This window comes from Sturnus vulgaris, chromosome 4 (assembly GCF_052056855.1).
Source record: "Sturnus vulgaris isolate bStuVul1 chromosome 4, bStuVul1.hap1, whole genome shotgun sequence".
Lineage (NCBI taxonomy): Eukaryota > Metazoa > Chordata > Aves > Passeriformes > Sturnidae > Sturnus > Sturnus vulgaris.
Genome location: NC_142246.1, coordinates 46190305 through 46217318, shown reverse-complemented (window position 1 = coordinate 46217318; position 27014 = coordinate 46190305). Strand labels below are relative to the sequence as shown.

The 27014-nt window shown below is 42.6% G+C and overlaps 2 protein-coding genes across 34 annotated transcripts in view; one reads left to right on the top strand and one right to left on the bottom strand.

Moving 5' to 3' along the window:
* Positions 1-27014, top strand: part of CSGALNACT1 (chondroitin sulfate N-acetylgalactosaminyltransferase 1) — a 63528-nt gene that overhangs the window by 36120 nt on the left and 394 nt on the right. For 10 of the 33 annotated variants that reach the window (XR_015803249.1, XR_015803258.1, XR_015803259.1 and 7 more), the window contains 9 exons: positions 375-476; positions 1262-1440; positions 1792-1886; positions 4897-4978; positions 5337-5756; positions 10966-15268; positions 15567-15728; positions 18075-18299; positions 18740-26417. Coding sequence is in view for 3 of the 33 variants with exons in the window: in XM_088163809.1 (XP_088019935.1) it covers positions 375-476; positions 1262-1440; positions 1792-1886; positions 4897-4978; positions 5337-5620 (742 nt within the window). In the remaining 30 variants the exon portion in view is untranslated. Of the gene's footprint in view, positions 1-374; positions 477-1261; positions 1441-1791; positions 1887-4896; positions 4979-5336; positions 6948-7072; positions 7195-10965; positions 15269-15566; positions 15729-18074; positions 18300-18739; positions 26418-27014 lie in introns of those variants that run through there. The other 23 variants (XM_088163809.1, XM_088163807.1, XM_088163808.1 and 20 more) reach the window with 21 other exon arrangements.
* Positions 9724-20080, bottom strand: SH2D4A (SH2 domain containing 4A). The gene is made up of 9 exons (XM_014892072.2): positions 19594-20080; positions 18677-18836; positions 17998-18160; positions 15835-15900; positions 15287-15422; positions 13853-14069; positions 13325-13455; positions 12778-12998; positions 9724-11249 (listed from the first exon to the last, which is right to left on the bottom strand). The coding sequence occupies exons 1-9, from the start codon at positions 19766-19768 to the stop codon at positions 11157-11159; spliced, it is 1362 nt and encodes a 453-aa protein (XP_014747558.1). The 5' UTR covers positions 19769-20080; the 3' UTR covers positions 9724-11156.

The window sequence follows — 27014 nt, the reverse complement described above, 5'->3', positions numbered from 1 at the left end:
TGGAATATCTGTTACAGAAACTCAAGGTTATGAGATAGGGTATTATAAAAATCCCCCTTCTCATATTCTCCTGAGTGCTGAAATTACTGCCTGCCTGATCATTCTTCCTGGGGCTGGATGGCCTCTTTTAACAGTGTCTTATTAATATAACAAATGCTGCTTATAGAGCCTGTACCTAATCTGCCTGAAAGATAGACTTCTGTTTCTTCTAAGGGAGAAAATGAGCCACTTTGTCAGGAGAAGATTGTCTGTCAGTGAATCATGTCACCACGAATGCCTCTGAGGTTCACCCTACTCTGCCTTCCCCAGCTGCAGTAGGTTATTGAAGGAAGCTGTCTTCCGGAACAAGTCACAAATCTGTCTCTTCTCTCCAGGGAAATCGGCATTCAGCAGGATGGGAGAATTCACCTTACTGTAGTTTACTTTGGAAAGGAACAAATGAATGAAGTCAAATCAATACTTGAAAATACCTCTAAGTAAGTACCTGAACATCTGGTGCATGCTGTTCGTATACGGCCATCCTGCATGGAGACTTGACAGCTCAAAACTCATAGTTGTGCCAAAAGATTCTAAAGTGCATCGCAGAAAATAGCTTTCTTTTTGTATCAAATAAAAATGGTGTTACCCAGAGAGTCTCACAGAGTGGTCTTTAGAACTGCAAAGCATATTTAAACTCGATTTACCTCAGTGCAACTGCTTTTTTTTTACCTTCCCCCGACTGGTAATGCTTTAGTTCTTTGAAAGTGGCTATAACTGTTAGGACTCAAGGCTGACTTCCAAAGGCAGGTGGAAGGCAATTTCAGTAGAGCACAAAGGAACTGGATACTTTTGGCCAGTTCTGCTCTTTGAGTTTGGTTACACAGCTGTGTTTGTCAAGATCATGTGGCACTGCAGCCTTTTGCTTGTCTTCTCCGTCTAGGAAGACCCTTGTATAGACACAGTAATGTAACCACAGGTAATTGAAATTTGCATACTGAAGATATTTATGTTAATCTAAACCTTGTTGGGATTTTTGTGAGATCTGCCCGAAGAAAGTCTGTGACAGGAGTGCTAGTGTGTGAGTACACAGGTCAAGCTCTGAACATAGATAGACATAGTGAAAATCTCCTCAGGAGTCAAACAGGACATCTCTTCCTTTCAGCTGCTCTCAGAACTGTGAAACTATAGATTTCTACATTAATTCTTTCATATGGGGTTCCCACTCCCAACTTGTATTAAGAGCTGTATGGACAGGGTAAGTTGCTGAATATTTTCCTTCTAGGTCAGCCAACTTCAAGAACTTTACCTTCATCCAGTTGAATGAAGAGTTTTCCAGGGGCAAAGGATTAGATGTTGGTGCTCGATTTTGGAAAGGAAACAATGTTCTTCTCTTTTTTTGTGATGTGGACATATACTTCACAGCCGAATTCTTGAACTCCTGTAGATTGAATGCACAACCAGGTACTGCTTTTCATGAAGTACATTGTCTTTCAATAGGTTCTACCTATTATGTAAAATCCCTCACCAGAGTATTCTTGCCTTTGAATTGGTAATGAAGCTACTGTAAATCAGTTGTAACAGTTTCTGCTCTGCTCCCAGTGTGATAGAATCTCTTGCCTTCAGCACCTGTACTTTCTGGAACAGGATCTTTTTATTAATTATATACTCACATTCACATTCTTGTGGAAAGAACATAGGCTCAGTGCAAAACTTGTGTGACTTTGTCTGGATTTGGTCAGGCCTTGACTGTACCTTGTAAGAGACAAGTGTGTTCTATATAGTTAAAAAAAAATAACTCATTGTCATTTCCAGGGAAGAAGGTATTTTATCCTGTTCTCTTCAGCCAGTATAACCCCAGTATAATTTATGGTCACCATGATTCCATCCCATCTTTAGAACAGCAGCTCGTAAGTACATAGTTCTCTGAATGCCTGCTTTTTTTTGAACAAAGCATTTTTTGAAGGTAGATGTACTCTTGGATAGCATTTCCCTATTCCTTGTGTACAGTAACCACCACACAGACAAAACTAACTACAATACTCACCTTACTGTGAGTTCTGCAGGTATGTTTCACTGGGAAGTATATTGGTGCCATTTACTTTAAACCTTTTTGAAGCTTTTTACATGGAAACGAAGAATTTCTAAAATGTCTGATTCTCTTCTAGAAGGAATTTCCTAATTAGTGAGCAATTCCTCCATGGTGTGCTATCTTGGGTGACAATCCTTGACTTGCTCTAATTTCTTCCTATCATGGAATATTATTTGCATTTGAAGACATGATTTGTAAAAAGCACAGCTGTCCTTAGATCACTCAGTAAAAAGAGAATTCCAGGGGCTGTCACAGTTATTCACCCACTAAATTGAACACCTTACAGTGGCCTTTCCCATCCTACAGTTCATGACTGAACTGTCTGCAAGCAGTGTGTTTCTGAAATGTCTGAGTAAAATCACATGTTCAGAGCTGTCATTTTATCCTGGCACTGGTACAACACAGCACAACTCCACCGATATTCATCTCACCTGCTTATTCTTGATAAGGCATATGATTAATACATGTATGAGTTTTCTGGATGAGGAGGGAGCTGTTGTGAGGAAGAAAGAGCACACGGATTAGAGGTTCATATAAATGTTAGTGACCAAGACATTGCTTGGCACTGCTCTAGATACTGTTCTCCATTCTCTTGTGCTCTGGTGTTGCACTATTTTGAACCTAAAGGCCTGATAGAAGGGAGTCTTGCTTCTCTCCAGAGTCATTGGGTCACAGTCCTCTGTCCACTAGTGCTGCTAAGTGGCTGAATTTTCAAATTGAAACATAAGCCAGCTATGCAGCTTCATTCAGTTCCTCTATGCCTGCCACATCTGCTGCTCTTACTGCCAGGCACAGCACTTATTAAGGCTCATTCTATACCACACTGGACACTGTCCCCAGAGCATCCCAGCCTCTATTGTTGTTCTGGGTAGGTAGGAATTAGGGGTGGTGTGAGCCCAGGGAGAGTCACAGTTGAAAAAGATCACTTGGGGTCTGAGTCCAGTCTTCTGTGATCACTGCACTTTGTACAGTTTCTCTATAAAAATGAAGAGTGAGAGTTTGAAAAGTCCATCCAAAGTATTTTAAAGTATTTTTTTGTCTACTGCTCTCTTTGTTATGAAACATACAGCCAGAAAGCCTTTTACCGAAGAGTCTGGGAAATCCCTTGTACTGTTTTGTTTCTCATGCCATGGGATTCACATAAGCTTTTCTATCTCTGCTCAGATCCTGTCAGGGATCCTCAAACTTGTAAGAATTGTGCTTAGAGAATGAAATAAAGTTTAGCTTTCAAGCTAGCATAAATTCCACAAAGTACATTGTCAGGATTGTGAAAATATTTATAGCTAATATTTGAATCATAAAATGTGATGCTTATTTGATTTAAAGAAGTACAGCAAATCACATTTAATGTATATTTTTAGCCCACATTAGTAACCAGGCATAAGGCCAGATCCATGCCAATAAAACAAGACAGTGTTAGTTCTTGGAACTTGGGCTGCTGAGGATTAAAAAACAAGCCTTCAGAAATCTTTGATAGAATTTGATTTGTGCAGCAGCCACTTACCCTAATGGGAATAATGCTAACGCACATGAGTAGCTTGCTGTAAGGGCATCATGATGATCTTGGAGGTCTCTTCCAACCCAGTCATTCTGTGTGTGATTCTCTGTGTTTCTGTGATGGAGATTTCTTGTTACAGTGCAGGCCTGACGATACAATCTTGTTTCCTTTTAATTGGTTTCTGCAGTGACCTGTCTTTTTCAAGGAAAGAAGAAATGATGAAGTGTATAGCAATGTGAGCAGTAAAATAATAATAATAAAAAAATTTAAAGTATTTGAAGTGACAAGAGTTATGAACAAAAAAGGGAGGCATGAACAAGAAATCAGGAGAGAAAATTTTGTAAGAGCATTTCTTCGTAAAGGAAATACTAGGATTTGGAAGCCCAGAAATGGAAATTCTCTTTCCTCATCTTCTGAAATTCTGTCACAAGGGAAGTCAAGATTTTCCAAAGCAGCTGCTAAGCATTTCTAAACAGAAATTCAAGAGTACGAAGTACTGTTTACTTGCTCAGAGGATTTAAATGCCTGTCTCAGTCCCTTGAAGCTCTTGGATGTCTCATTAGATTGGGTTAGGTCACTTACATACATGAATTATGATCCTAGAGGTCTGTACTTGGATATCTGCTTTTCAAAATTATATCCACGATTTCTCAGTGCTCTGATTTTTTACCTGTAATACCTAATGTTTTTATTGCCATCTCGGGAAGGCAGACCATTCACTTTTGCAAAGGCTTTTATGGGACATATATCTTTCACCCAGCATTCCTGGAGTTCAATTTTAGGTGGATATAGCAGCTCTATAATGGAAAATTATTCTTGTTACTCAAAATCAATGTAATCAAAAAGCTGTCGGTAGTGTGATCAAATTAGAACCACTGTTTTCTTCTAGAGCTCTTGTGGTTCCTCAGTGCAGATGCCACCATCTACTCTGATGACAGCAGAGTCTGGCATCCCTGGCTTACCAGTATGTTTCTTACATCAGGTGTGAATCCCACATAAATGAACTATTTTGGAGGATGCTTTGCCTGCAAAGAAGTAAACTCCAGAGGTGTCATATTGTTCTACTTGGTCTGCAACAACAGGAGTGGATCAAAGCCTGATTATTCTGGATCAGGGAGGGTTATCCATGATTGCTAAGAACACAGCTGTTTGGGAGGAGGGGGCAGATATATCCAACGAGTGTCTGCAAAAATGGGGTCAGGACCAGCTGTGGATTCACATGGGGAAGAAAAACAGGGCAGTTGCTCCTATTTCTGACCACATTCAAGTCAAAATGCTCACTCTGAAGGCATTTCTGCTTCTATGTAAACATTCTTTTCCCTCCATGCAGACTATTAAAAAAGAAACTGGATTTTGGCGAGACTTTGGTTTTGGGATGACTTGCCAGTACAGATCTGATTTTATCAACATAGGTAAGAAAAATACACTCCAGTACACCTGCCTTTTAGCTAAAACAGAAAAATATGATCAGCCTCCCCCTCCTTTGTCAATAAGTCTGTGTCACTAATTTGCAGCATTGCTGTGGTTAGATGTTCAGGCTTTTCCTAGGTGCCATAGAATTACCAGAATCTAAGCACTGCTTACAAATAAAATTACAAATAACGAACTTTTGTCTGATAGTGAAAGAATTGAAGATGAGCAGTTTGATGTTCACAGCAAGTGTGTGCATTTTAACGGGCTGACTGGAACCAGAAAACAGCTGCAGTGCAATTAATAACATCAAGTTTGCTAACAGCTTTCTAGTTTTATTTTGAATTTTCTTTGTGTCAGGTGGCTTTGACCTGGACATTAAAGGCTGGGGTGGTGAAGATGTGCATCTGTACCGCAAGTACCTTCACAGCAACCTCATGGTGATCCGAACGCCTGTCAGGGGTCTCTTCCATTTGTGGCATGAAAAGCAGTGTCTGGACGAGCTGACTCCAGAGCAGTACAAAATGTGCATGCAGTCCAAGGCCATGAATGAGGCTTCTCATGGCCAGCTTGGGATGCTTGTTTTCAAGCAAGAGATTGAGACACACCTGCATAGAAAGAAATTGAGCAATAAGAAGACATGAATCCAGAAAGGGATGTTAAAATCTTCTGAATTGGACTTTAGGGTGTTTTGGAAAAGAAGTTTTAACCAGAAAAGTTGGAATGAGACTGAAGGAGGATGGAGATTCCAGCACGATGGCATCAAAAGAAGAGAGAAAGGTCTGTTCTCCCTACTTTTGTTTTAATTCTAATGAGGATTTTAAGTACTCCATTATTCTGACTGTTCAGCACTTGCTTCTGGGGAAGACTTGAATATTTAATGAGATTCAAGGTCACATCAGAGAGAAAATGATCATTGTGTGGTATTATGTGACCAGTGTGGTGTTCACACTAACAAATGGATGTGCTTTTCCTTTGAAATGTTTGTAAGATGTGTATAGTTATTTAAAGGATTGACCTTTTGGTGGGCCAATAATTAGGAGTTATTTTTTACATCTAACTTGATATATCTAAAAAGGACTATTTTTTTATAAGTACAGAGACTCCTGCTCTGAGAAGGACATCTGAGTGTTAACCATGATAAAGCTGGAATGACCAAAAATACTTTTATTTTAAGGGGCTGGGATGGGGGACCAGCAGCAGTACATTAACAGGCCATTTTCTGTTCATCCAGAGAAAGAGGTTTCTCAGAAAGTGCTTTCTAAACTTAAGAAAGAGAAAACCTTACTGGTCAAGTGTGACCCTGTGGAGAGTGAACCAAAAGCAATGAGCCACATCTGTATCGTGTGAACCAGATCATGTATTTCTGCTTTAGAATGCTGTATTTATTTCAAGATTTATTTTAAAATTAAATTTGTATGGCTTGGGAATTATTTTTCCATACTTCAAGTTTTCTACTTCTAGCCGTAGTAGGAAATAGTACAGCCTTCTACTGCTTGGAAAATGCTCTGCAGATCTGTGTTCCTGCGGATGGGAACTAGATCAGATAAGTGATTTTTCTACACAACCTGGAAGGCAGAAATTTTATTATGCTGAAAAAAGGAAATACATATCAACTTGCAGTAGTGTTTTAGCAGGAGGCTTTAAACTCCAAATGCCAGATGTCAACAGTGATGAACATTTTCTGACTTTATACCAAAGTATTTCTTCTAAACCAAATACAGAGTCTTGTCCAGGGTATAGAAACGTTTTTGTAATTAACAAAATAAATTTTTGTGATGGACTACTGGACCCTGCAAATTCTCTTATGACAATTATACCTACTAATTGTAAATATTAGTCATCTTCTTAATAGTTTTTGTTGTAATTGCCTAAAACTGTTGGAAGTCTGAGTTACTGCTCTTATAAAGCATTTTCTTTTAGTGCTGACTGCTATTTATCATTTTAATATATACTAGCCAACAAAAACTGCATGAGCTTGTAGATCCCATTTGCTTCCCTAAATGCTGTTTCTCTGAGCAGTCTCTTTGTTTTAGATTCAGATTAATTCAAAGCAATCTGAACCAGATTCTAATTTGTTTTTTGGCTTGTAAAAGCTGGGAGGAAGAAAGGTAGCACTGAACAATGAATGAACTTTGTTGTGCAGTTGTGCAGTAGGAAGAATGCTAGGAACCCCTTTTGAAAGCACTGCATGCAGGCAGACAGAGACCATGTTGCTGTAAGTACTTTTGGACAAGTTTATATGTGTTTGTCTTTTGTTGGTGCAAAGGATCTGCATTGCACTTGCTTTGCAAATCACCGGGTGTCCAAAACACTGCAAAAGTACCAAAAGAATAGAAATTTTTTATACTTTAAAACCTCAACCTTAAAATACATCACTTACCATAGAAACTTAAGCAATCACTCAAGTAGATTGTCCAAAGAACTGTTTTGTTCCCATAACACAGGATAAATATTGTCGTTGAGGGAGTCTCTGTTAGATCCTGAAACTGCCTGCTCCCAGGAAGTTCTTGGCAACAAGGTACATTTGCAAGCCTTGCCCAGATTCAGGCTTTTTGCTCTTTTGTGAAATCAGGCTTGCATGTACCTTTTGAGCCACCAGAGAGAGACCAAGAAATGCTGTTGAGGAGATTCCATAGAATCTTTATTTCTTCTACAAAGGGGTCCTGTCCAGCAAATCCAATGGGTGGAATTCTAAGGGGATTTTATAGGGTTTAAGCGTTTTGTATTTTGGACCAATAAACAAAAGAATTCTATAAAGGAACCAATTATCTAAGAGAAAAATGGACTACTAAAATTACAGAAAGATAACACAGGGGTCTAGGTATTAGTCACTCTAAGTAAACAATTTCTTATCTAAGGTATCGTTTTACATGGGGGCCTCTCTAGGGATTCAGAGATGGTCTCTGCTCCCTCTACAGATAAATTCTTTATAAAGGGCTTTGTATTGATGAAGTAACTTTACAAACATTATGCAGTAGGAGGTCAGGTATGGCTTGTTGAGTGCATATGAAAGTTTGGTAATGCAGCTGCTCCAGGGCAAAAGTTGTTCCTACAGTCCCACTTAAACCTGAATTTGAAATTGGGTGTTGTACACTATGAAAATTTCGTAATCATAGCCCACCTCAACCTTAAATATTTCCATGATGGTTTTATTCAGTCTTCCCTGAGCCATACTTGTAGAGCAGAACTAGACCAGATGATCTCCAGAGGTCCCTTCAATTTGCTATTAGTCTCTGCACTGGGGAGTTGTAAATTCAGTACTTCATTACTTAGAGTACCTTTGCAAGCATGTCATCCAGATCCTGTCAGAGTTTCACAACTTATGTTTTAAAATAGCACCTTTGTGATTTTCATATATGTCCTTTTTCACAGAGATGCTGTTCCTTTTGCCAGGAATAATACTGTCTATGCAGTTTCTGTTCCTTTGCTGCAGAAGCCAGTTTGGCAAGAGCTGAGATGGTATCAGTGATGGAGAGATCCAGCCCAAAGTCATTGGCCAGACCATTGCAGGGCAATCTAATCACAGCAGAGATCTGGCAGGGCTCTCTTAGAGGTGGAGACTGCACTGACAGGAGAGGTGAAGAACAGCATGAGAAAGGGAAGGTGCTGTTACTGCTGTTTCTGTCAGCCAAGTGGAGCTCTAAAAGGTCTTCCAGCCCAGTTAGAAAAAAGTGAAATCCAAAGACAGCAGCCAACAGAACAACAGATTTTGTTATGAAGGTCTCTACCTTCCTTGTCCCCAAACCAGCTTGTGATCTTTCTTAGAATGACAACTGATTGGATCTTGGTTGAGATGGCCCTGTGCAGGTGGGGAGGCCATCTGGGGACTCCTTGCTTTACTTTTTGAAGATTGCAGCATGCTGTGGCTAAAGGCATTGAGCAAAACAAATTGCCATGCTCCTCCAGGATTCATGATCCCTCCAGCAAGCAATTTTCAAATTGACTCCTCTTGTAATCCTTGCACAGCATCCCTTGAAGAAGGAAAGAATCTACAGACAAACACCCAAAGGCATGTCATCACCCTTGATTCTCAACTGCTGTAAGACATCCTGTCTCCACAGACTTTCAGGGTAACTGGATTTTGGAGTAATAGAGAAAATCCAGTCTTGAGGGGGTCTGTTCTAGCAAGGCAGTTGCCTTTCCAGTCAGTGCAGTAATCTAAATGTTCATATTTATTTCCTCACAGCAGAAAAGCGGGTCTTCGAAAAACTGAGGCATGACTCAAACATGTGGGATGATGTAAACATGGATAGTGATTTTCCCTGGGCTGTACTTTGGCAATATTTGCAAATAAGTAGTTTAATATAAAGGCAGTGAATCTACTGGTCCACTTGTCTGCATATCAAACCCTAAGAAGTTTTACTAAAGATCTTAGAGCTAAAATTGATTATGACCCGCAGATTGGCCTGCATCTTATTTTGCAAGTTAACACCCTGCATCTCAAAATGCTTTTTTAGAGCATACTTTTCCTCTGTCTTTACCAGCTCACAGGTCTGCAAAACACTTCACAATTTGTCTCCAGCAAGATATCAGCTATGGTACATTCTTCACATGAAAACAGATTTTTTTTCTGAAAGACCTTTCATTTTGACTGTATTTTTAAAAGAAACCGTTCATAAGAGGGAAGCAGGGAAGTTTCACCCCATACAAATAATTTAACACCCTTTATCGTGATTAATGCAGATTATATTGAAATTATCTCTTTGATACATGCAATATATTTCTCAAGAAGCTCATTAAGTCATTTGCAGTGGCAGAGTGTCTTTATGTTCAGAATCTCATTTTACATTAAGGCTTTATTTCTAGCAAGTGACATCTCCTGTAACTGGAATGCAGTTATCCCCTCTTTCCTGGAATGGAAACCGCCTGTCAGCATAGTCTTTACAGCATTGTAAATGTTAAGACCAGATGAACACAATTTTTAAAAACCTGTATTCTGCAAAACCCAGATTAATATAAGACTGAAAGTTTTGACTGCTTCTTCAAGTTAAGTGGAGTAGTCCTGATCTAACAGAAAAAAAGAGAACAGGTAAAAACAGGTAAACAACTGAAACAAGATCAACTGTTGTTCACTATTTGAGGATTGTGCCTCTAAAAAAGGTGTTTGCATATTCACACCACAACCCTCAGCTGCAGAGTTTGTCATGTGCAACAACATGAGGGAACCTGGATGAAGACTAATTTGTTATGTGATTCTATCCAGGTTGTCCCCCAATCTTCTGAATTATGTATTTAAAGAGCATAGTAACAGATAAGAAGAGAGAACATTATGTTGAGCGAACAAGTTTTATGATGAAGTTTACACCAGACGCATCTCAGTAATTGGGACACAGCTTGCAACAAATAGCTCTATTTTGGAAAACAGCATTCTTTACTGGCAAATTCTCTTCTGTAATCTGTATTAATACTGATATAGGTTCCTTCTTACATTTTTAGGCTCTGTACATGTGGTTGTCATTCATAAAAATGCCTCTGTTCTGTCTCCTTTCCTTTTCAAAAAGGATAATCCCTTTCAATGCAGAAAGGCCTGTGTGGGAGTTAAATACAGGTTAAAAGAGTGAATATATATCTGAATATATATTCAGAGGCTAGGGGAGTTTAAAAAAATGCACTTTTTGTGTGTGCAAATCTCTTGTCACAGAGAGCACCTTTCACTGAAAGGAACTCAGGGTTTGCTTGGATGTTTGGCTGAACATCCTTCCTTCCAAGGACACAGCATTTTGTAGAATTAAGGTTCACATTATTCAAATTGCATATCAAGATTGATTCACCTCTCCAAGTTGTTTTGTGCTTTCAGGAAGGTATAATGTCATATACCTTCAACTGTAGGTACTAATCTATTTCCCAGATGGGAACCTTGCATTCAAGAACAAAAGGCAACTTGAATACAGAAGTCTCCCAAGAAACCTACAAAAACCCACTGAAAATCCAGGGCAGTATTTCCCTCTTCAACTGGTAACTTCATTAACTCATTCTCTCTATCCAGATGCTTTGCAGGTTGCTGGGTTGATGCATCCTGTAGCTCGCAACAGTATTTATCCTACTACTGCTTTGTTGTGAATGATACAAAATAGAGGCACTTGTGCATTCAGGTAAGTATCAGCAGTTCTAGTTCCAAGTTCTGTTCCAAGTTTTTTGTGAATAGGAGTCTGGAACTGTCCAGCGAGATGAGGAGGTTTACTCAAAGAGAGAGATGTAATCTGGCTCTTCGTCCTCTTGGCCACATGGGTAAAGCAACAGCTCCTTTCCCAAGGAAGTAATGGGCTCGTCCTGTTAATATAGGATATGATCAAACACCAGCTTTCAAACAGACCCTGCCTGTCACAACTTCGCAGTTGTTGAGAACTCGGCCTGAGATTGACAGCAGTCTTCCTGCCTCTGTTATGGTGTGGATGTGTTCCCACCACTGTGTGATACAGCTCAATTCCCTGGAGAACTCAGGGAAGGGCCCTCTGCCCTCTGTCTTCGTAACACAATGTCTGTGCTCTGTGCCATAACTCAGTGACACAACTCTGGCAGTTCTATGAAAGAGCTGTGCTCATCCCTGAGGAAACTGCAGCTTCTCTGACATGGAGTGATGCCCTCCCTAGAAAGTGCTAGAGCCAGGACTGTGCAGCTTGCAGGTAAAGCAGGACCAGGGTTTGTGAACTGTGCTTCTGGTTATGTTTGTGAGAGGGACAAGGGTGGATTCTGGAAGAGCACACACCCTCTGCATAGACAAGTCCTGTTCTAAGCAGAGAATTCCCTGACAGTACAGTCCCTGCTTCCAATCTCATTCTCCATCCTAGCAACAGAGGCATGATGGGGACTTGCCTTCTTTCATGGTCACCTGGTGGGTAATAAGCAGAACCCAGTGGGGCATTTTGGCAGAGTGGGTTCATCTGCCCACATGTGCTGTAGTGCAGAGGGTTTGCAGGATTCTTAGCAGACTGTGGGCTTGGCTCTATAATTGATGTAGCTATGCACAGCCAGGCTTTAAATCCTTTAGCTCTGGTACAAATAGCTGTGTAACTCCTACTTTTAATATTTTCAGCCTGAACTGTGAAAATCATGCAAGAAGCAAATTCAGGCAATTGAGGTAGAGTTCCATAGAGCAAATGAGCATCGCTATTTTTCTCATGTCCAGTTTTGTTTAGCCATGTTTGTATTAAACTAGGCACTTATTTAAAAGAAATAGGGATTTTAAATGAACCTATGAGAAAAAATATTGTTCTATCCCATGGCAGATCTTACAGTAATGAATGAACCATCTATCTGGTTCTCTTTGAAACCCATGTAACTGCAGTCAGTGCTGGTAAACACCACTGTTACTGTTGCAAGAGCTCACCAACCTTACTCCTTCACTTCTACTTTTTGCCTTTGCTCAGTACCACCCATTGCCTGCTTTGAGATTATAAAGATACCTTCCTCCATGCTGAAGCTGAAGGTAAGCAGGATTTTGTGTTTACCCAACTTTCCAGTGCCCCTTAACCACAGAGAGGATAAAAAAGGAGTTTGCATGAGCATGCTGTCACCTCTCTTCAACATTTCTACTAAGTAGCTTGTAAGTAACTTGGGCCCTACATGCAAAGTGTGGGCTTGAGGGTGAGTGAGTCAAATCTAAGATATCTGAGACGTATTAGGTCCCCTGGGCTGTACCAGTCAGGCTGACATACCCTTCTGAAGCAGTACACAGGATATCCAGCAGCAGTTAAAATGGGTCTAGTTACCAACTTCAAAACAACTGAAGCTATTCTTTCTTATTTTGAAGTGCCCTGAGAAAATTAAACAGTTAATAAATTCATTGCTAGATGTTCACCTTGTGGTAGTCTACAAGGTCAGCCAGTGTTGCATGTTGCAGCTGGTCCACTCCAAGGAAGCTGTAGGAATCACTGGAGGCATCAATGAGGAAATGTTTACACCTTTCCACAGACTGATAGGAGAGCACGTAGCCTTTGATTTTCTCACTGACCCGGATCAGAAAACTCCCCGGTACTGTTTTATTCAGAAGCTCTTCTGCTTTCTTAGAGGTTAGGATACCTGTTCAAAACCAAAACACAAAACTGAAGGGAAAAAAGCATTTGTGCAGGACTGGACAGAACAGTTCTCACAAGAAATCTGCTCTAAAACCAGTCCATGGCACTTCCATCCCTTTCACTGTTTCCACACTTGGCCAAATGATGCATTACAAACATGAAGAGCTCGAAATGACTGTTGCTGTGTTATGAGAGAGAATAGTATTGCAGTTGTTGTATGTTGATTCCAGTATAGGAGCTTTACTCCCAAGCCCAACCTGTGTTAGCAGCCATGTTAGCAGAAAAAACTCCTTAAACACTTAGGTTGGGGTGGAAATTCCCAGGACTCACCATGGAACCAAGGTGCTATTGTGTCTGCGGTTTTCAGATATCCAGCTCGGAGAGGGAATTGCTCCTCTTTGAACCACTTGATTATGCTTTCTTCTGTGGAATTGGAGATTGTCCTCTGGACTCCCTCTTTCCTGTTAGAAAAGACCTCTGGTTTGTGCATCAGATTCAAATTATAGGTTTTGAGTCCCTGTGCAAGACTTAGTTTGCTTAGAATTTTAAGACCAGCCCTAAACAGACAGCTTACACCAACCAGTTCAGCTGTATGGAATATGGTTTTCAGTGGACATCTGGCATCATAGGGGCTCTATATGTCCAGGCTTAGGACACTCTGATAACTAAACCTGTTACCCTCCAGGAATGGACGACTGAAGGCCTCATCACATCTAGGCTGGAATATAGCTTAGGCTCTATATTGGTTGTCTGTTCCACACAAGGGGGAGAGCTAACCATTCCCTTCTTAACCATCCCATTCTAGAGCAAAAGAATCTCATCCCTTCTCCTTTCTACAGTGCACAGGGGCTTCCTTACCTAATTGCTCTCCCATTTGCCGTTGCAGGAAGTGGAACTTTAGGCTTGGGGGGAAGAGGTGGATATTGAAGTGGTCGCCGATCTCCTACTATGGCACCCTTGGAAATATCTGCATGCTTCCCTCTGTGGATGCCCTGCAGTGAAAGCCTCCTGTAGTCATCTCTGGCTTGCCGTGCAAGGGAGCGTCTCTTCTCATCTGCTGCCTTGGATTTCCACACTGGAACAAAAAAGGAGTCCTACAGGAGCGATCAAGCAGCAAGTTTAAAGCTTGCTACTCTTTGGCCATCTTCCTCTTGATGAAATGGAAGAATAATCCATTTCACAAGCTGAAAGATTCACTCAGTTGTGAGACCATTTGCCACATGTCTCCCACGTGTTAAGTGGCACAGTTTGTATTACTTTAAAAGATTAAAAAACATTTTTTTTTTCTGTGACAAGATTAAAAATCTGCATATTTTTTCTTGGTACCAGGTCCCTTTGTACTTAGAGACTTCTTTGGTTTTGTTTCAGATGCTGACTCCTGGCTCGGACATGGATTTCTGTAGTGCCTTTCATGGAAACTGGTAGGGGGAGGGCAGGGCTTATGGAGTTGAAGCTGCTGAAATGACCCCAAATCAATAATTTGAAGGATTTGAAAATGCTAACCAATTATGGAGGGTGGGAAGGAGCCTTGCTGAAACTATTATGGAAAGTGGAGGACTTGACTGTGTTTTTGTTTGGTTTTTTTTCCTGTAAAACTGCCTTGACTGTCTAGGTCCATCTCACCGTGGAGTCTGTACAAGTAACCAGCTCTCCAGTCAGTGGTATTTTTTTATCAGTCAGAAAAATAAAACCCCTAGACTGAGATGGAAACAACTGGTGGTACAGCATTGCCATCTATTGAGCAGCAGGGGAGGAACTGGGAAGAAAAGTGCATCAGGTTCTCATTCAGGAAGCATTTGTCAGCAGTGGTGGATGCTAATGCAAGTCTCATACTGTTTGCCATTTTCCTTTTTATCATTGAGATTCATTACATAAGACAGTGCAGCAGGGCTTTACTTAGGTGGGATCATGCTTGAATGACAGGGAAGCCCTTTTTGATTAATGCCTATTACCTATTATCCTTGTCCAAGAGCAATGTTACTGCAAAGTCCTACAAAAGGCCAGTTTCTAGTTTAAAATTAATTGTACTGGTTATACTCATGTGGTTCCTATTTGTTGCTTGTTTTAACATAATGTCAGCTGGAATGTCTTCCATTCCCCTGCCCAGCTCTAGTCTCAATGCTGCATGGACTCAGAAATATTTCTGATATTACAGTGCTGTAATAATTTCTAGGCAATACTCTCCACCCTCTGACCTATTACTCAATTCTAGTATGGCAGAAGAAGATGACCCAACAGAGCCCTAGGACTTCTCAAGCCTTATAGTAGGAAAAGGTAATTTTAATATCTTACAGAATTCCTGCCATTCAGGCTCATTCTCATCCAATTTCTGCACCATTCTCTGGCTCTCTGTGCTGGCGTGGCTCTGTGGTATTGGGTCCTGGGGGGCTGTGATCTCTTCTGAATTTTTCCTCTGTGCTTCCTTCATCTATGAAAGAACCAGCATGTTCAGCTTTGTCTCAGGCAAGCTTTAGCCCTGCTTTTTAGCTAGCCTTGAAATACTGGGAACTTAATTCTTTACAGTGAATCCCTCCAATTTCAACAACATAGAGACCCTCTGTCTTTACTACAGGTGACAAGTGAGGCAGGAAGAGAAAACAGCCCACCAAAAATCATCAGGAGCATCTCCCTGTGCTACTTCCCAATCTGCCAGCCTGGCCTGCTTTGTATCATCTCCAAATCATCACACCATACATGAGGAACATGGCAGTACTGGATAAAACTGGTCCAAAAGGTGAGAACATTCTTGGCTCACGTGAGGCTCTGAAGCTGACTGGGACTCTAGGATAAAGCACTGGCCCCCACTCAATCTGTTAGGAACATCATAGTTTGCCACTTACCTGTTGGAAAGCATGCTTCCTCACATGGCAATCTGCCAGCATCTGGTGAACATTTCTGGTTCCCCTCTGAGCAGAGCAAAAGAGTGGTGAGAAATAAATGTGACATTAGGACAATTGCTCTTTTTTTGGTGCAATAGGTGTTTAATGCAAAGTTATGTGACATTTGTTAACAAATCTTGCCAGCCTGCTCTGACAAACATTGGAGGGGTTTTCCCTCATATTGGCCAAACATGCCACAGGAGGAGAACTCAGGGGTGTCAGGATTGCCATAAGCATGCCTAGATTTGCTAAGCAATGCTCACAAGTGCTCCCAGGGAGCAGTCCCTTTCTTCCCTTCCTCTAAAGCAATCCCTTGCAGAACCTGCTGTCTAGAACTTTACCTGCCTGTGCATGTTTGCAGCTGTGGCTAGGTTGCTGCAAACTCCTACTTGACAAACTGATCCAACTGGCTGGATATTTCGTGTTCTCTCTTCCCTGAAAACCAGCCCAGCTGCCCTGCCTAAAGTCCCTAGCTGAGAGCTGCCTCTGCAGATGAACTGTTAGGTTTTACTTTCAGTAAACACCCACCCATCTCCCCATCAGACCCCAACTACCTCCCATGGCCCAACGAGTGATGAGTTAACTGTACTATTCTGCTTACCAAGGTCACACTTCCTTTTAGTTCCATCACCTACTTGGCTAATATTTAATATGAACATGGCTTTACAATTTCCCTCTCCTCAACAGGAAACTAGGAACTTCAAATGTATATGAAGCAGCATTTTTTCATAGATCAGCCCTATTCCCTGCAGCATGATACCTGGATCTCTCAGGTTAAATGGGAGCTAGATCTCAGAGAAAACATTTTAATGCGGGAGGTAGGAAAAAGCCTCTCTCCAGGCCTAGAAAATACAACAAGGTACTTCAGTCTGGAGCACTCCTTCTAACAGCAAAAGCCTCAGAAACCTTGGAAAATTTACTAATAATATAATGACAGAAAAGAAAGGAAAATATACAACCATCTATTTCCATGTGCAACACTTTGAAAGGGGGATAGATTTTTGGTGGTGGCTTGGGGTTTTTTTGTTGGTTTTTTGTTGTTGTTGTTGTTTTGGGTTTTATTTTTTTGTTTTTTGCTTTTGTTGTTGTGGTTGGTTGGGTGGTTGGCTTGGTTTTTTTTGTCAGCTTTGACTAATAAGTTCCTTTGAAAAACAAGAATCTCCCACATAGTTGCTCAACTTCAGCAAACAGTGCAGAGAAACCCCATGTGACTCAGAGGCTTTCGATAAAGGAGACAGTCACTCTGAATTCCATTCACTATTTTGGTAGCAGTAGGAGAGCATTTTGCCAAAACTCAACCTTCTGTTATCATACTTTTTATACCAAAGTATGGAGTGGCTGCATGATAAAAGAATATACACTCATACAAGTTCATTCAAGGCTGAATGAAAACTGCAGAATGAGACTGGACCTCTCCCATTACATTGGCATGGTGTCCTGTTCCTTTTGTTCAACTGTGGTTGCATGGTAGTTAATTTACTCTTCTTTTTTTTTCTTTCTCTGCAAATGGCATTTTGTAGCCCAGTATAAAGCACAAATGTATTTACTGCTGGAAAAAATATTTCTGTAATGAAAAACTGCAGGAAAGCAGACACTGTATTGCTGCATTTGGAGCTGTCCTGTGCTATCAAGGTCATAAGCTGTTTTCTGTATTAGAAGACAAAAAACACCAAGAGCCACCTAAAATATGCATGTCAGATGATGCTGGTAAAATTATCTTCATTTAGTCTTTTATAAAAGCAAATTATTTGTCTGAGGGCTGTGACCTTCCATTTAAAGATCCTAGGATAGCCTCCCTGGTCTTGCCCCAAAAGCCATCCAAACCAGCCACAGTGCAGAAGGGAAAGTACTGCACCCCTGGTTTTACCCACAGAGAATGAAAGCAAAGGAATTCAGAGTAATTTATCCATTGGTGCAGAGCAGATCTATCCCAGCTGAGAATAACACATGGACCTCCTGATTCTTAAGGAAGGATGTAACACCACGGCTTCTTCTCTTCTGTAGAAGAAAAGCTTTAACAGATAGATGGCTTTCTCCTTCAGATTTTTATTTACAGCAACCAGGATTTTCTGCACTTCCTAGACCTCAAAAATCATGTATAGTTATGGGAAAATGGAAAACTACCTTTGTGAGCTCCTGGCTTTTTCCTGTTGTATCAGTATCAGTCATTCTTCTCCCATGTTCCTCCCTTTTCTCCGCAGTATTTTTTTTATTCTCATGAAGATCTGTCTCAGATAGAAGTCCTGGCTGTGGGTGTAGAGACCATGTTGCAGAAGAGTCAGTGTCTCTGAAATATAAGAGAGAGAGGACTTAGGAGGGAGTCACTTTCTGCTGTCTGAGCATCTCGTGAGGAGGCTGCACGTGAGCAGAGCAGAGCTGCAATGAAGCCACATGTGCATAGGCTGTTATATCTCCAGATCAGGTAGGTGAGTAATTAAATTAATGACTCATGGTGAGTAACTGTTGTCCAGCTGTACCCGAGCTCCTGCCAGTGAATCAAAGCAATCCGAGCCAGTCACCTGCTGCAGTAACAGCATCAGCATTTCCTGTGGTCTGCAGAGGGTCCCATGCAGTAGCATGTCACAAGACGCTCAGTGAGGGCAAGTCTCAGGCTGCAGCTGGTCTCTACCAGCATTGTGCATCCTCTCAGAAAGCCAGCCTTTGCCTGTGCCTTTTGCCAGCAAGGCTAGCGTGATAGTGCTAACCACAGCCCCTACAGAGAAGACTCCAGCTCATGTGTCCCTAGACAAAAGCCTTCTCCTCCATATCTGCCCACCAATTCCTTCAGCTGAAGGGTGCTTACCTGGCCTCCTGGCCTTGCTCTCTCACTAAGCGCTTTGCTCTTTGTGCCTGGATCTCTTCACAGATGGCTGCATAGGATTTATCTGAAGGATGCTCGCCCATCACCCAGACCCACACTTCATTGTCAGCGCCTAGTTTCCATGTCACTGACTTCCTGTTGGCTGGAAAAGAAGCAGCTCTTTGGCAAATGCTATTTGCTGGGTAGCTCTTTGCAAGACCTGTGTTGCACTTTCTGTGCCCTACCAACTGCTCTTGGTGACAGAGTCCCCCCCAAAAGCAACTGTACATGAAGAAAGCTCAACTGGGGTGCAGCCCACACTTGCCATTTTCATATACCTTGAGCCAGGTCAGTGAAGGAAGCATTTCTGAGTCTGGGAGCAAAGGAGAAGGATCACTACTGTTTCTTTTCTTGCTTTAATTATTGACCACTGTCCTCCCCAAACTGTGTGAGAGTGAGCTACCGGCAAATAGAGCACATGGAGGAGACCTGGGAGAAGAGAGCTATCTTCCTAGCAGCCAGCATACTGTGTAATCCTGGCAAGAAAACTTCAGATCTAAAATCTCAGTGTGAACTACCCATCAGATCTGGTGCCTCAGGACAGATATTCAAATCCATGGTTATGTTAAAGACACATTCAGAGGCACCGTTTAGTGGGAAACTTAATGAGATGCATCTCCTGGAGGCAAATAAGCCCTGTCTTCCCAGCTAGGGGAGTTAAGCAATTTGGTCAAGGACAGAATGTCTAGGGCAGGGATTAAAAACCATTGTGTGCCTAGCCAAAACAACGCCATTGCAGGTGGATTTAGTTATGTTTAGAAATAAGCCTATGTAAGGATACATTACTTCCTATTTCTAGGAAGTGGTTGACTAGGCAGATACATGCCAGAGGGTGAAGCAGCCAGAAGGGAGAGACTTACCTTTTCTTGGCAGTGGCTTCTTTGCTGAAATCTTTTCTGCCACAGCTTCTCTTTCCTCCCACCGTCTGATCTGTTCCTGCCTCATCTTGAAGAAGAGGATCTGCTTCTGCTCCTCGCTGAGTTCTGCCAGCAGCTCTGGATCGATGTACATGTCCGATAATATCTGTTTCAGCATGGCTGCAGGTTTCACTTACGCACGTTCGTGGCGATGATCTTCAGGGATCAGATCCTCTTCCTGCCTCCAACAAGAAAGAGTGCCTACCCGTCTGACTGAAGTAGGAATGCAGGCGTGCCAAAACAATTATACTTCTGTCTCTTTCCTTTTTTTTTTTTAGCTCAGACTTCCCGCACAGACCAAAAAAAGTAAAGAAGTAGCTTAAAACCTGCTATTAAGATTTGTTAAGATTCCTTGGAATTGGAGTGAGCTCAGCTTTCATGCAGCCCTGACCCGCTCTGTAGAGAGAACTGGCCAGAAGGGGCGAGGCCTGGAGTGGGGAGGTTGTGTTGATACTCTGATAAACCCAGCTGATAATGTATCAAAGAGAGAGAGCACTGCCTGTTAGTCATCAGAGGTGCGGCTTGGCTGTGCCCAGGCAGACATTCTTGCTGGGCAGGGAATCAATGAACCCATGACTAGATGGCTCCTCCTCCTTCCAAACAGGAAAACTTTGATGATCAAAGCCCAGTCTGCCTCATTTTACCAAAGAAAGATAGGGAGGACTTTCGACTCTGCCTTTGAAGTGGGAATTTCGGGGTGCTCCTGTCCATTAAAGCTAGCCCCCAGCAAGTCAAGGGTGCACAAGGAGAGCAACTGGTTTGAAGAAAGGCGATTTGGATAGCCAGTCCTAGACAGCTCCCACTCTGACACATCTTGCTGCTGCACCTGCCCACGTGGTGAGCCTGGCATGGGACATTCCTGTCTGACAGGATGAAGCTTATGGGGAGAAGGGGCATCCCTGTTCCTGCCCAGGATACCGGCTCGTGTACAAGCATGCTGGTGAGGTACTAACACCCTCACAGCCTTGCTTTGTGCTCATGGATATACGTTTACAACAGAGATTTCACTGAAAAATTGGAAGCTCTTCTTTCACTTGAGAAGGTGACAAATGAGAAAGTAGAAATGTGGACTAAAGACCTTGGAAACAACTATTTTCCTTATCTTGTCTGGATAAACTTGTGGAGATCAGGAGATTGGTTGGCAGTGCTTTTGGTGACACGAGAAGGGGGAGGCTGACAGCCACATATTAAATGCAACACCAGAGAAGGGTCGCTGACTGGCCAGAGGCGGCAGGGACTTCCTGGACAGACTCTTGGGAAACGTTGCCATTGGACTTCCATTACAAAGAAAATTAAAGCAGTGAGATTATTCATGTCCTTCTGCACAAATCTCAGGAATCTAAGGAACAAGTATGCTAGAACATAGCACAGTAGGTGGGAGGCAGAGAGTTATGAAGGCACTAATGTGAAAATACAAAGGGCACAGACGTGGCAGAAGGACCTGTGCCAGGGTGTAGTGGGACTACATATTAAATCAAGTTAACCGGGTCAAATCAATTAGCCATCTTACAGGAGAGAGACTGGACTTCTAGGAACCCAAATGTTGGAAGAAAAGTGCTGGGAGCACCTTCAAAGGAGGTTGTAGACAAGTTAGCAAGTGCAATACTGAAACTTTCCAAGGAGCACACACAGAGCACACAAGTATTTAGATGAAATGGGACAGCACAACAGCAGCCTTCATAAAGTCAGACTATCAGAATAGTATCTGCTGCACTGGTCCACCTTCCTCTGTCTTGCATCCATGCTGGGAGCAAGCAGTCTGCCCCAAGCATCCCCCTGCTTCTGAATATGTCTTGACTTAAAATTTGCAGAGACAGAGCTGTCTGGAACCCCACTTCATTAAAGTCCCCATGCACTTTCATCAGGCGGAGCTTGAAAAGAGCTTGGAGCACGGGGAGGAGCTGTAGGCTGGGAGATAAATTGCTTCCCAAGGACCTCAAGGCAACAACAGAGCAGATCATGGTCCCAGAAATGCATTGTCTGCAGTATAAGCCAGGAGCAGGGGCAAGAATCCTGGGGAGGGTGCAGTGACCAGAAGTCAGTGTTAAGTCTTCTCATTTCTATTTTGTTTCTCTGATTACATAATACTTTCCCTATTAAAAATGTTAACTTCATTCTAGAAGGAAACATGAATCTGCTCTTCCAAATTGGTATGGATTTTGTTTAAATAAATTACTTTCTTAATTTAAATTAAGAAAAATTAAGTTTTTAGGGGAGGTGGCCTGACTTGAGCAGTGCTTTCTGAATACCGCCTGATGGCAGAGTTTTTTCAGCTCAGCAGCCAAAGGGTCTTGGGCTGTCCTTGAAGCCATGGAGGTGGCAGCCATAGAGAGGAAAGAGCTTTCTGGGACATGACACATGAGAATACATCAGCAGAATGCATACAGCAGCATATCCATGCAGCTCTGACTTCTCAGGAGTAAGAATGGCTTTGCCATGGCATTTACTTAGGAGGATGTGATGTGCTCTGCCATATGCCATGGTGACAAACTGTTCCTCTTTCCATGCCTGGGGACACAGTTTGTTGGCAAGATGGAAGGGTGCTCAGCAAACAAGTTTCACAGTACTGATGCAGTTTTGCAGAGTTGGATGTCCTTGTAACATTGGTTGTAAAAGGTTTATAATGCTGTTTCCCAAAGGTACCCTTTAAAGCACCAGCTATTTTAACACTGGAAAATGACATAAGCATCTTGAGAGGTTTGTGATATTTCTGTTTCAGCAGATCTTCATTAAAGATCTGTGAGCTGGAAATCCTTGTAATCAGTCATATACTGTTCCCAAAGTCTGAATCAAAGCCATGTTACTGACACCTGGCTGGAAGTGGTTTTGCAGATGCTGTTCCAGCTGTCAGGAGTATATTTACGGCTCAAACTTAGCAAAACCAAATACTGCAGTAACGTCAGAGGGACCTCCAGGCAGACAACTTGCAGGAGTTAAACTCTGGTAGAGGTCCTGTTAAACTTTCTACTGTTTGCATTTTTTTCATGGGAGTGGTTGGTGGGAGCTGGTTTTGTGGAGGAATAGAGATGTCTCTAAAAATAGCAAAAACTAAGTGGGAGGATGTGAGAAGCCAAAGCAGGGCTTTGGGGCTCTGCCACTCATATATAAGATATTCAGCCTGAAAACCATAAGGGTAAACACAATTCAAAGGCTAAAGGATCCTTCAAAATGCAAGGTCACACAGGATTTAAATCCCCTACTGGAGAGCAGCCTCTGCTCTGTGCTCCTGTAAATCATCTACCATGAACAGGAGGAACAAGTCTATGAATACACCTGAAAGTGCCATAGCTTTGAGAACAACTGGCACAAGCTCCTGCTTATGTGTGCAGTGGGTGACACTTTGGACATGACAGGCTCACAAGACTCTCCCACGTGGCCATACTAGTCCTGGTCTTCACCATCAGTGTTGCCAGCAGAGGAAAAGTTTCTCCAAGAAAAAAAACACAGACACAGAAAATCGTAGATACGATTTTCACTAAGAAATTAAACAGGACAGTGTAAATGTGCTCATTTTCAGGGAGGCAGTTTATTTGACCTGCTGCACATGTCTCCACTGTAAATGTGACAGTAACTGTAAACTAAAAATAAGCCAAGAAACCCAATGGTGAGGAGGAAAGAGAATGCAAGAAAGGTTGCTTCAAGGTACAGGCTGATGACCTAAGAGGATTTCTATTGTCATAAAGTAGTTTTCTCCTTAAAAGGCGGATAAGACCACTTTGTTCAGTAAATGGTGGAACTATATTATTTTGAGTCAAGAGGTTCTCCTTGGAGCTGATTATTTGTTTAGTGAGAAGTGGCTTCAGAGACACCATTGGGAATTCTTTTCCCTGATCAAGAGGCTGGACTGTGAGAATGCAACTGAATTTCCTTTCACTTGCCAAACGAAGCCTTGCAGCACTAGGAGGCTCAGATTTTTCTGGATTTCTCCAGTTACAGCCACTCCAATGCCATCAGCTCTCTGTCAGACTTTATGAAGGCATTTCTGACTTTTTTCAGAAGTAAAGCAAAGCAGAATTGCAAAACCCACCTGAAATCAGTGCAGCCAAAAGTAATCACCTCCCCAGCCTTGCTCTGCGTACACAAACCTTTACGGGTTAACTGTTACACAAAGGTTCATAATATGCACTTGTGTCAGAAAACATTTATATTAGCAGCTGCACCAGCAAGGTTAGTACCAAAATATCGTTCTGTGCTTTGAGGTTTGGCTGTTTATTTATTTGCTTTGTTCTTGTTAGTTTGGGGCTTTTTAAAATCCTCATCCTTTTCTAAATAGGGGACTGATTAATTGCTCTCTTTCTGTTTAATTTTGTTTCAGCCTACTGTTTTGTTTTTTTTTTCAGATGGAAGGAAAACTTCGAGTTTGGGTATAACAGAAGGAATATGCAATTGTACTAGCACAGCCCCCAAAAGACAGAACCAGACCAGTTTGTACCTTAGAATTATAGAATGGCTTGGGTTGGAAGGCACCTCAAAGATCTAGTTCCAACACCCCTGCAATGGACAGGACCACTACACCAGATTGCTCAAAGCACCATCCAGCTTGGCCTTGAACACTTCCAGGGATGTTCCAGTGCCTCAACACTTTCACAGGGAAGGATTTATTCCTGATATATAATCTATACCTGCCTTTTGTCAGTTTGAAGCCATTCCCCCTTGCCCTATCACTCCATGCCCTTGACCAAAGCCCTTCTTCAGCTGTCTTGTAGCCTCTTTATGTACTGGGTTTTGCATAAGGCTGGCATATAATGCTTGAAAGAACAAAACCAATGAACTCACCACAACATAAACTACCTTGAAATCACCTATAGCTGAACTGACTTGCCCTATAGGTCTCTGATATTGCTGGAAAGGGCAGCAGTTATCCTGTAGCAGGTATAAATGGATGGCAATGGCAAGAAGGAAAAATAATTTGATACAGCAACAGCCACTGAACACAGTCTGAGGCCACAGGGCTCTACTTTTAAGGAAAATGTATCTTCCCTGCTAGAATAATGTGCAAATATTTCTTGGGTCATCTTCCTATATCAAAATTACTGAGGGAATTAACAGTGTGGTGAAAGGGGTGAGTGCTTCTATAGGTTAACACATAGGATCAGATACTCAACCAAACTCATTCACTGTAAAAAAGGAGATTTCTCTAACCATGACACATAATTTGATTTACTGTTCTGGCAGAAAGAGGTGCTGGGTGGTAAACCGCAGCACCCCAAGGCACAATCTTGGACTATTAAGTCTTACTGAAGTCACTTAAGTTGTTATCGACTAGTCCTTTCTCTGCTTCAAACTGAAGCCATTGTGTCCCAAGAAATCATTGCCCATGCTCGGTGAGCGGTGGTCTTTTTTGTAGGGGGAGGTGCCTGAGCTGGGGTATAGCTTTTACTGTTATAAGGAGCAAAAGTTCATCACTCGGGCAAGTTCTCACTACAGAACCAGTCAAAACCGGAGATATTTTTAATTCATAATTACATAGTCTGGATTAGAAGGGTGTTATCTTTCTGTGTTTTCCCCGTCAAGGACTTAGGCCATCAGTTTTCTGTCTTCCACATTCCTGTGATTATTGCTTCCATTACTTAACCACTTTGCTCTTTCCCTTGTTTGGAACTTTGTTACTCATCAAGGTTGTGAGACGAAAGCTAATGTCTCTATAAACAATTTGATGGGTGAAGGTATGGGTTAACATATTTGAAATGGGTCTCAATGTCTGTACTAACTTTGAGCAGCAGGTTTGTTGCGGAGACCAGACAGCTTGGCTCCTGAAACAAACAAGTGGGTCTGCACAAGCCTGAACTTCAGAACTTTGGGGTAAAATAGTAGGTACAAGGGGGGAATATGTGGTAGGAGGTTTGGGATGGCTGTACCTTCTGAGTACCTCAGCCAATGGGGAAAGGACGAGGGCAACTTGCAGCTGGGAGTTGAGGATAGAGGCTGCACCCTCCGAAACCTCGAGAGAGAAAACCCCACGGGCTTGTGCCCCGGTGGACTCTCTCCCTTTATTCAAATAAAGTTGCAGGACTCCTCTGTCTCCTTTATGGACATAAACTTCTGGCATTTGTGAATTTTCCTGACAGTGGGAACTGGTATGGGGGCACCTGTGTGGAATCCCACTGGAGTTGAAGGTCCACTTGCATTGATCCAAGAAGCTTAGTCTGTCTTTAGACAACATACAATTATGTCCGTTCATATTTAACTTATGATTGTGATTTGTGGCCCTGTCAAAAGCCAAGATCGTTTGAACAAGCACAAGCAATAATGAGCCAGAGCAGAAATGAACTGGAGCCACAGATCAAACAAACATGGAAATAAGCTGGAGCCGAAATGAAGTCGGGGAAGGTGAAACCAGCTTGGAGTCTAAAACATGCTGGAGGCACGAACAAACTCTATGAGCTGAACCTGAGACAAACTGGGGACAGAAACAAATCACCTGAAGCTGCAAATGAGGTGAAGCAGAAAGTAGTGAGAGCCTTCCCCGAGCAGGAGACGCAAACTAACTGGAGGCACAAAGGAACTGCAGCCGCCAGCTCCCCGCAGCAGCCCTGGTGGGCTCTGGCAGGGCCGTGCTGAGAGCAGGCAACATCAGCATCGTCCTCGGTGCAGGCATCCTGGCGTCTTCCTGGGGGATCCACACGCGGTGCAGCTTGCTCGAGCACGAGTGGCTCCGGACGTGGCCAGTTCGAACTATTCTGCCGGATTACAGCAGAGCCAGCGCGGGGCCGAAGGTTCATCCTGCCGGCAGTGGCTCTGGAAAAGAGCTGGGGACGAAAAACCAGGTGAGGCCCTGTAGCAGGAGTGGTCGTCGGGGGGTTGACCTGCAGCTGCTCCCCGGGACGAGACCCCCGGGAAGAGACCCTCAGGCTCCCGCGGCCCTGCGTGGCTGCGCCCCCTGGCGGCCGCGGCGCGACACGGGAACGCCTCCTGCCCTCACTCATGGAGGTGCAGCTCTGGGCTATGTGCAGGAAGGTTGCATGAGGATAAGGCTGGCTATCCACTCCTGGGGGGTAGCACCAGAGAGACAGCTCCGGAAGGGACACTGTTGGAACATGAATCCACGATGTCAGACGTTTTTGTCCAAAAAGGAGACAGAGGAGTCGTGTGAATAAAGTCGTGTGAATATTCGAATAAAGGGAGAGGCCATGGGGTCGGGTCTCTCAGATTGTTGGGGGACGCAGCCCCCTTTTTTTCCCAAGTTCCTGGCCGGATCACCCTCTTCCTCTTTCCCATTGGCTGAGGTACTCGGAAGATACAGACTTCCCGAATCACCTACTCTATGCCCCCCCCTCTAATACACACCCCCCTTTTGTTATATAAAAGAAAAATAATGCTATTCATAATTCTATTAAGTCTTTGCTCTTTTTTTCTAGGTTCAG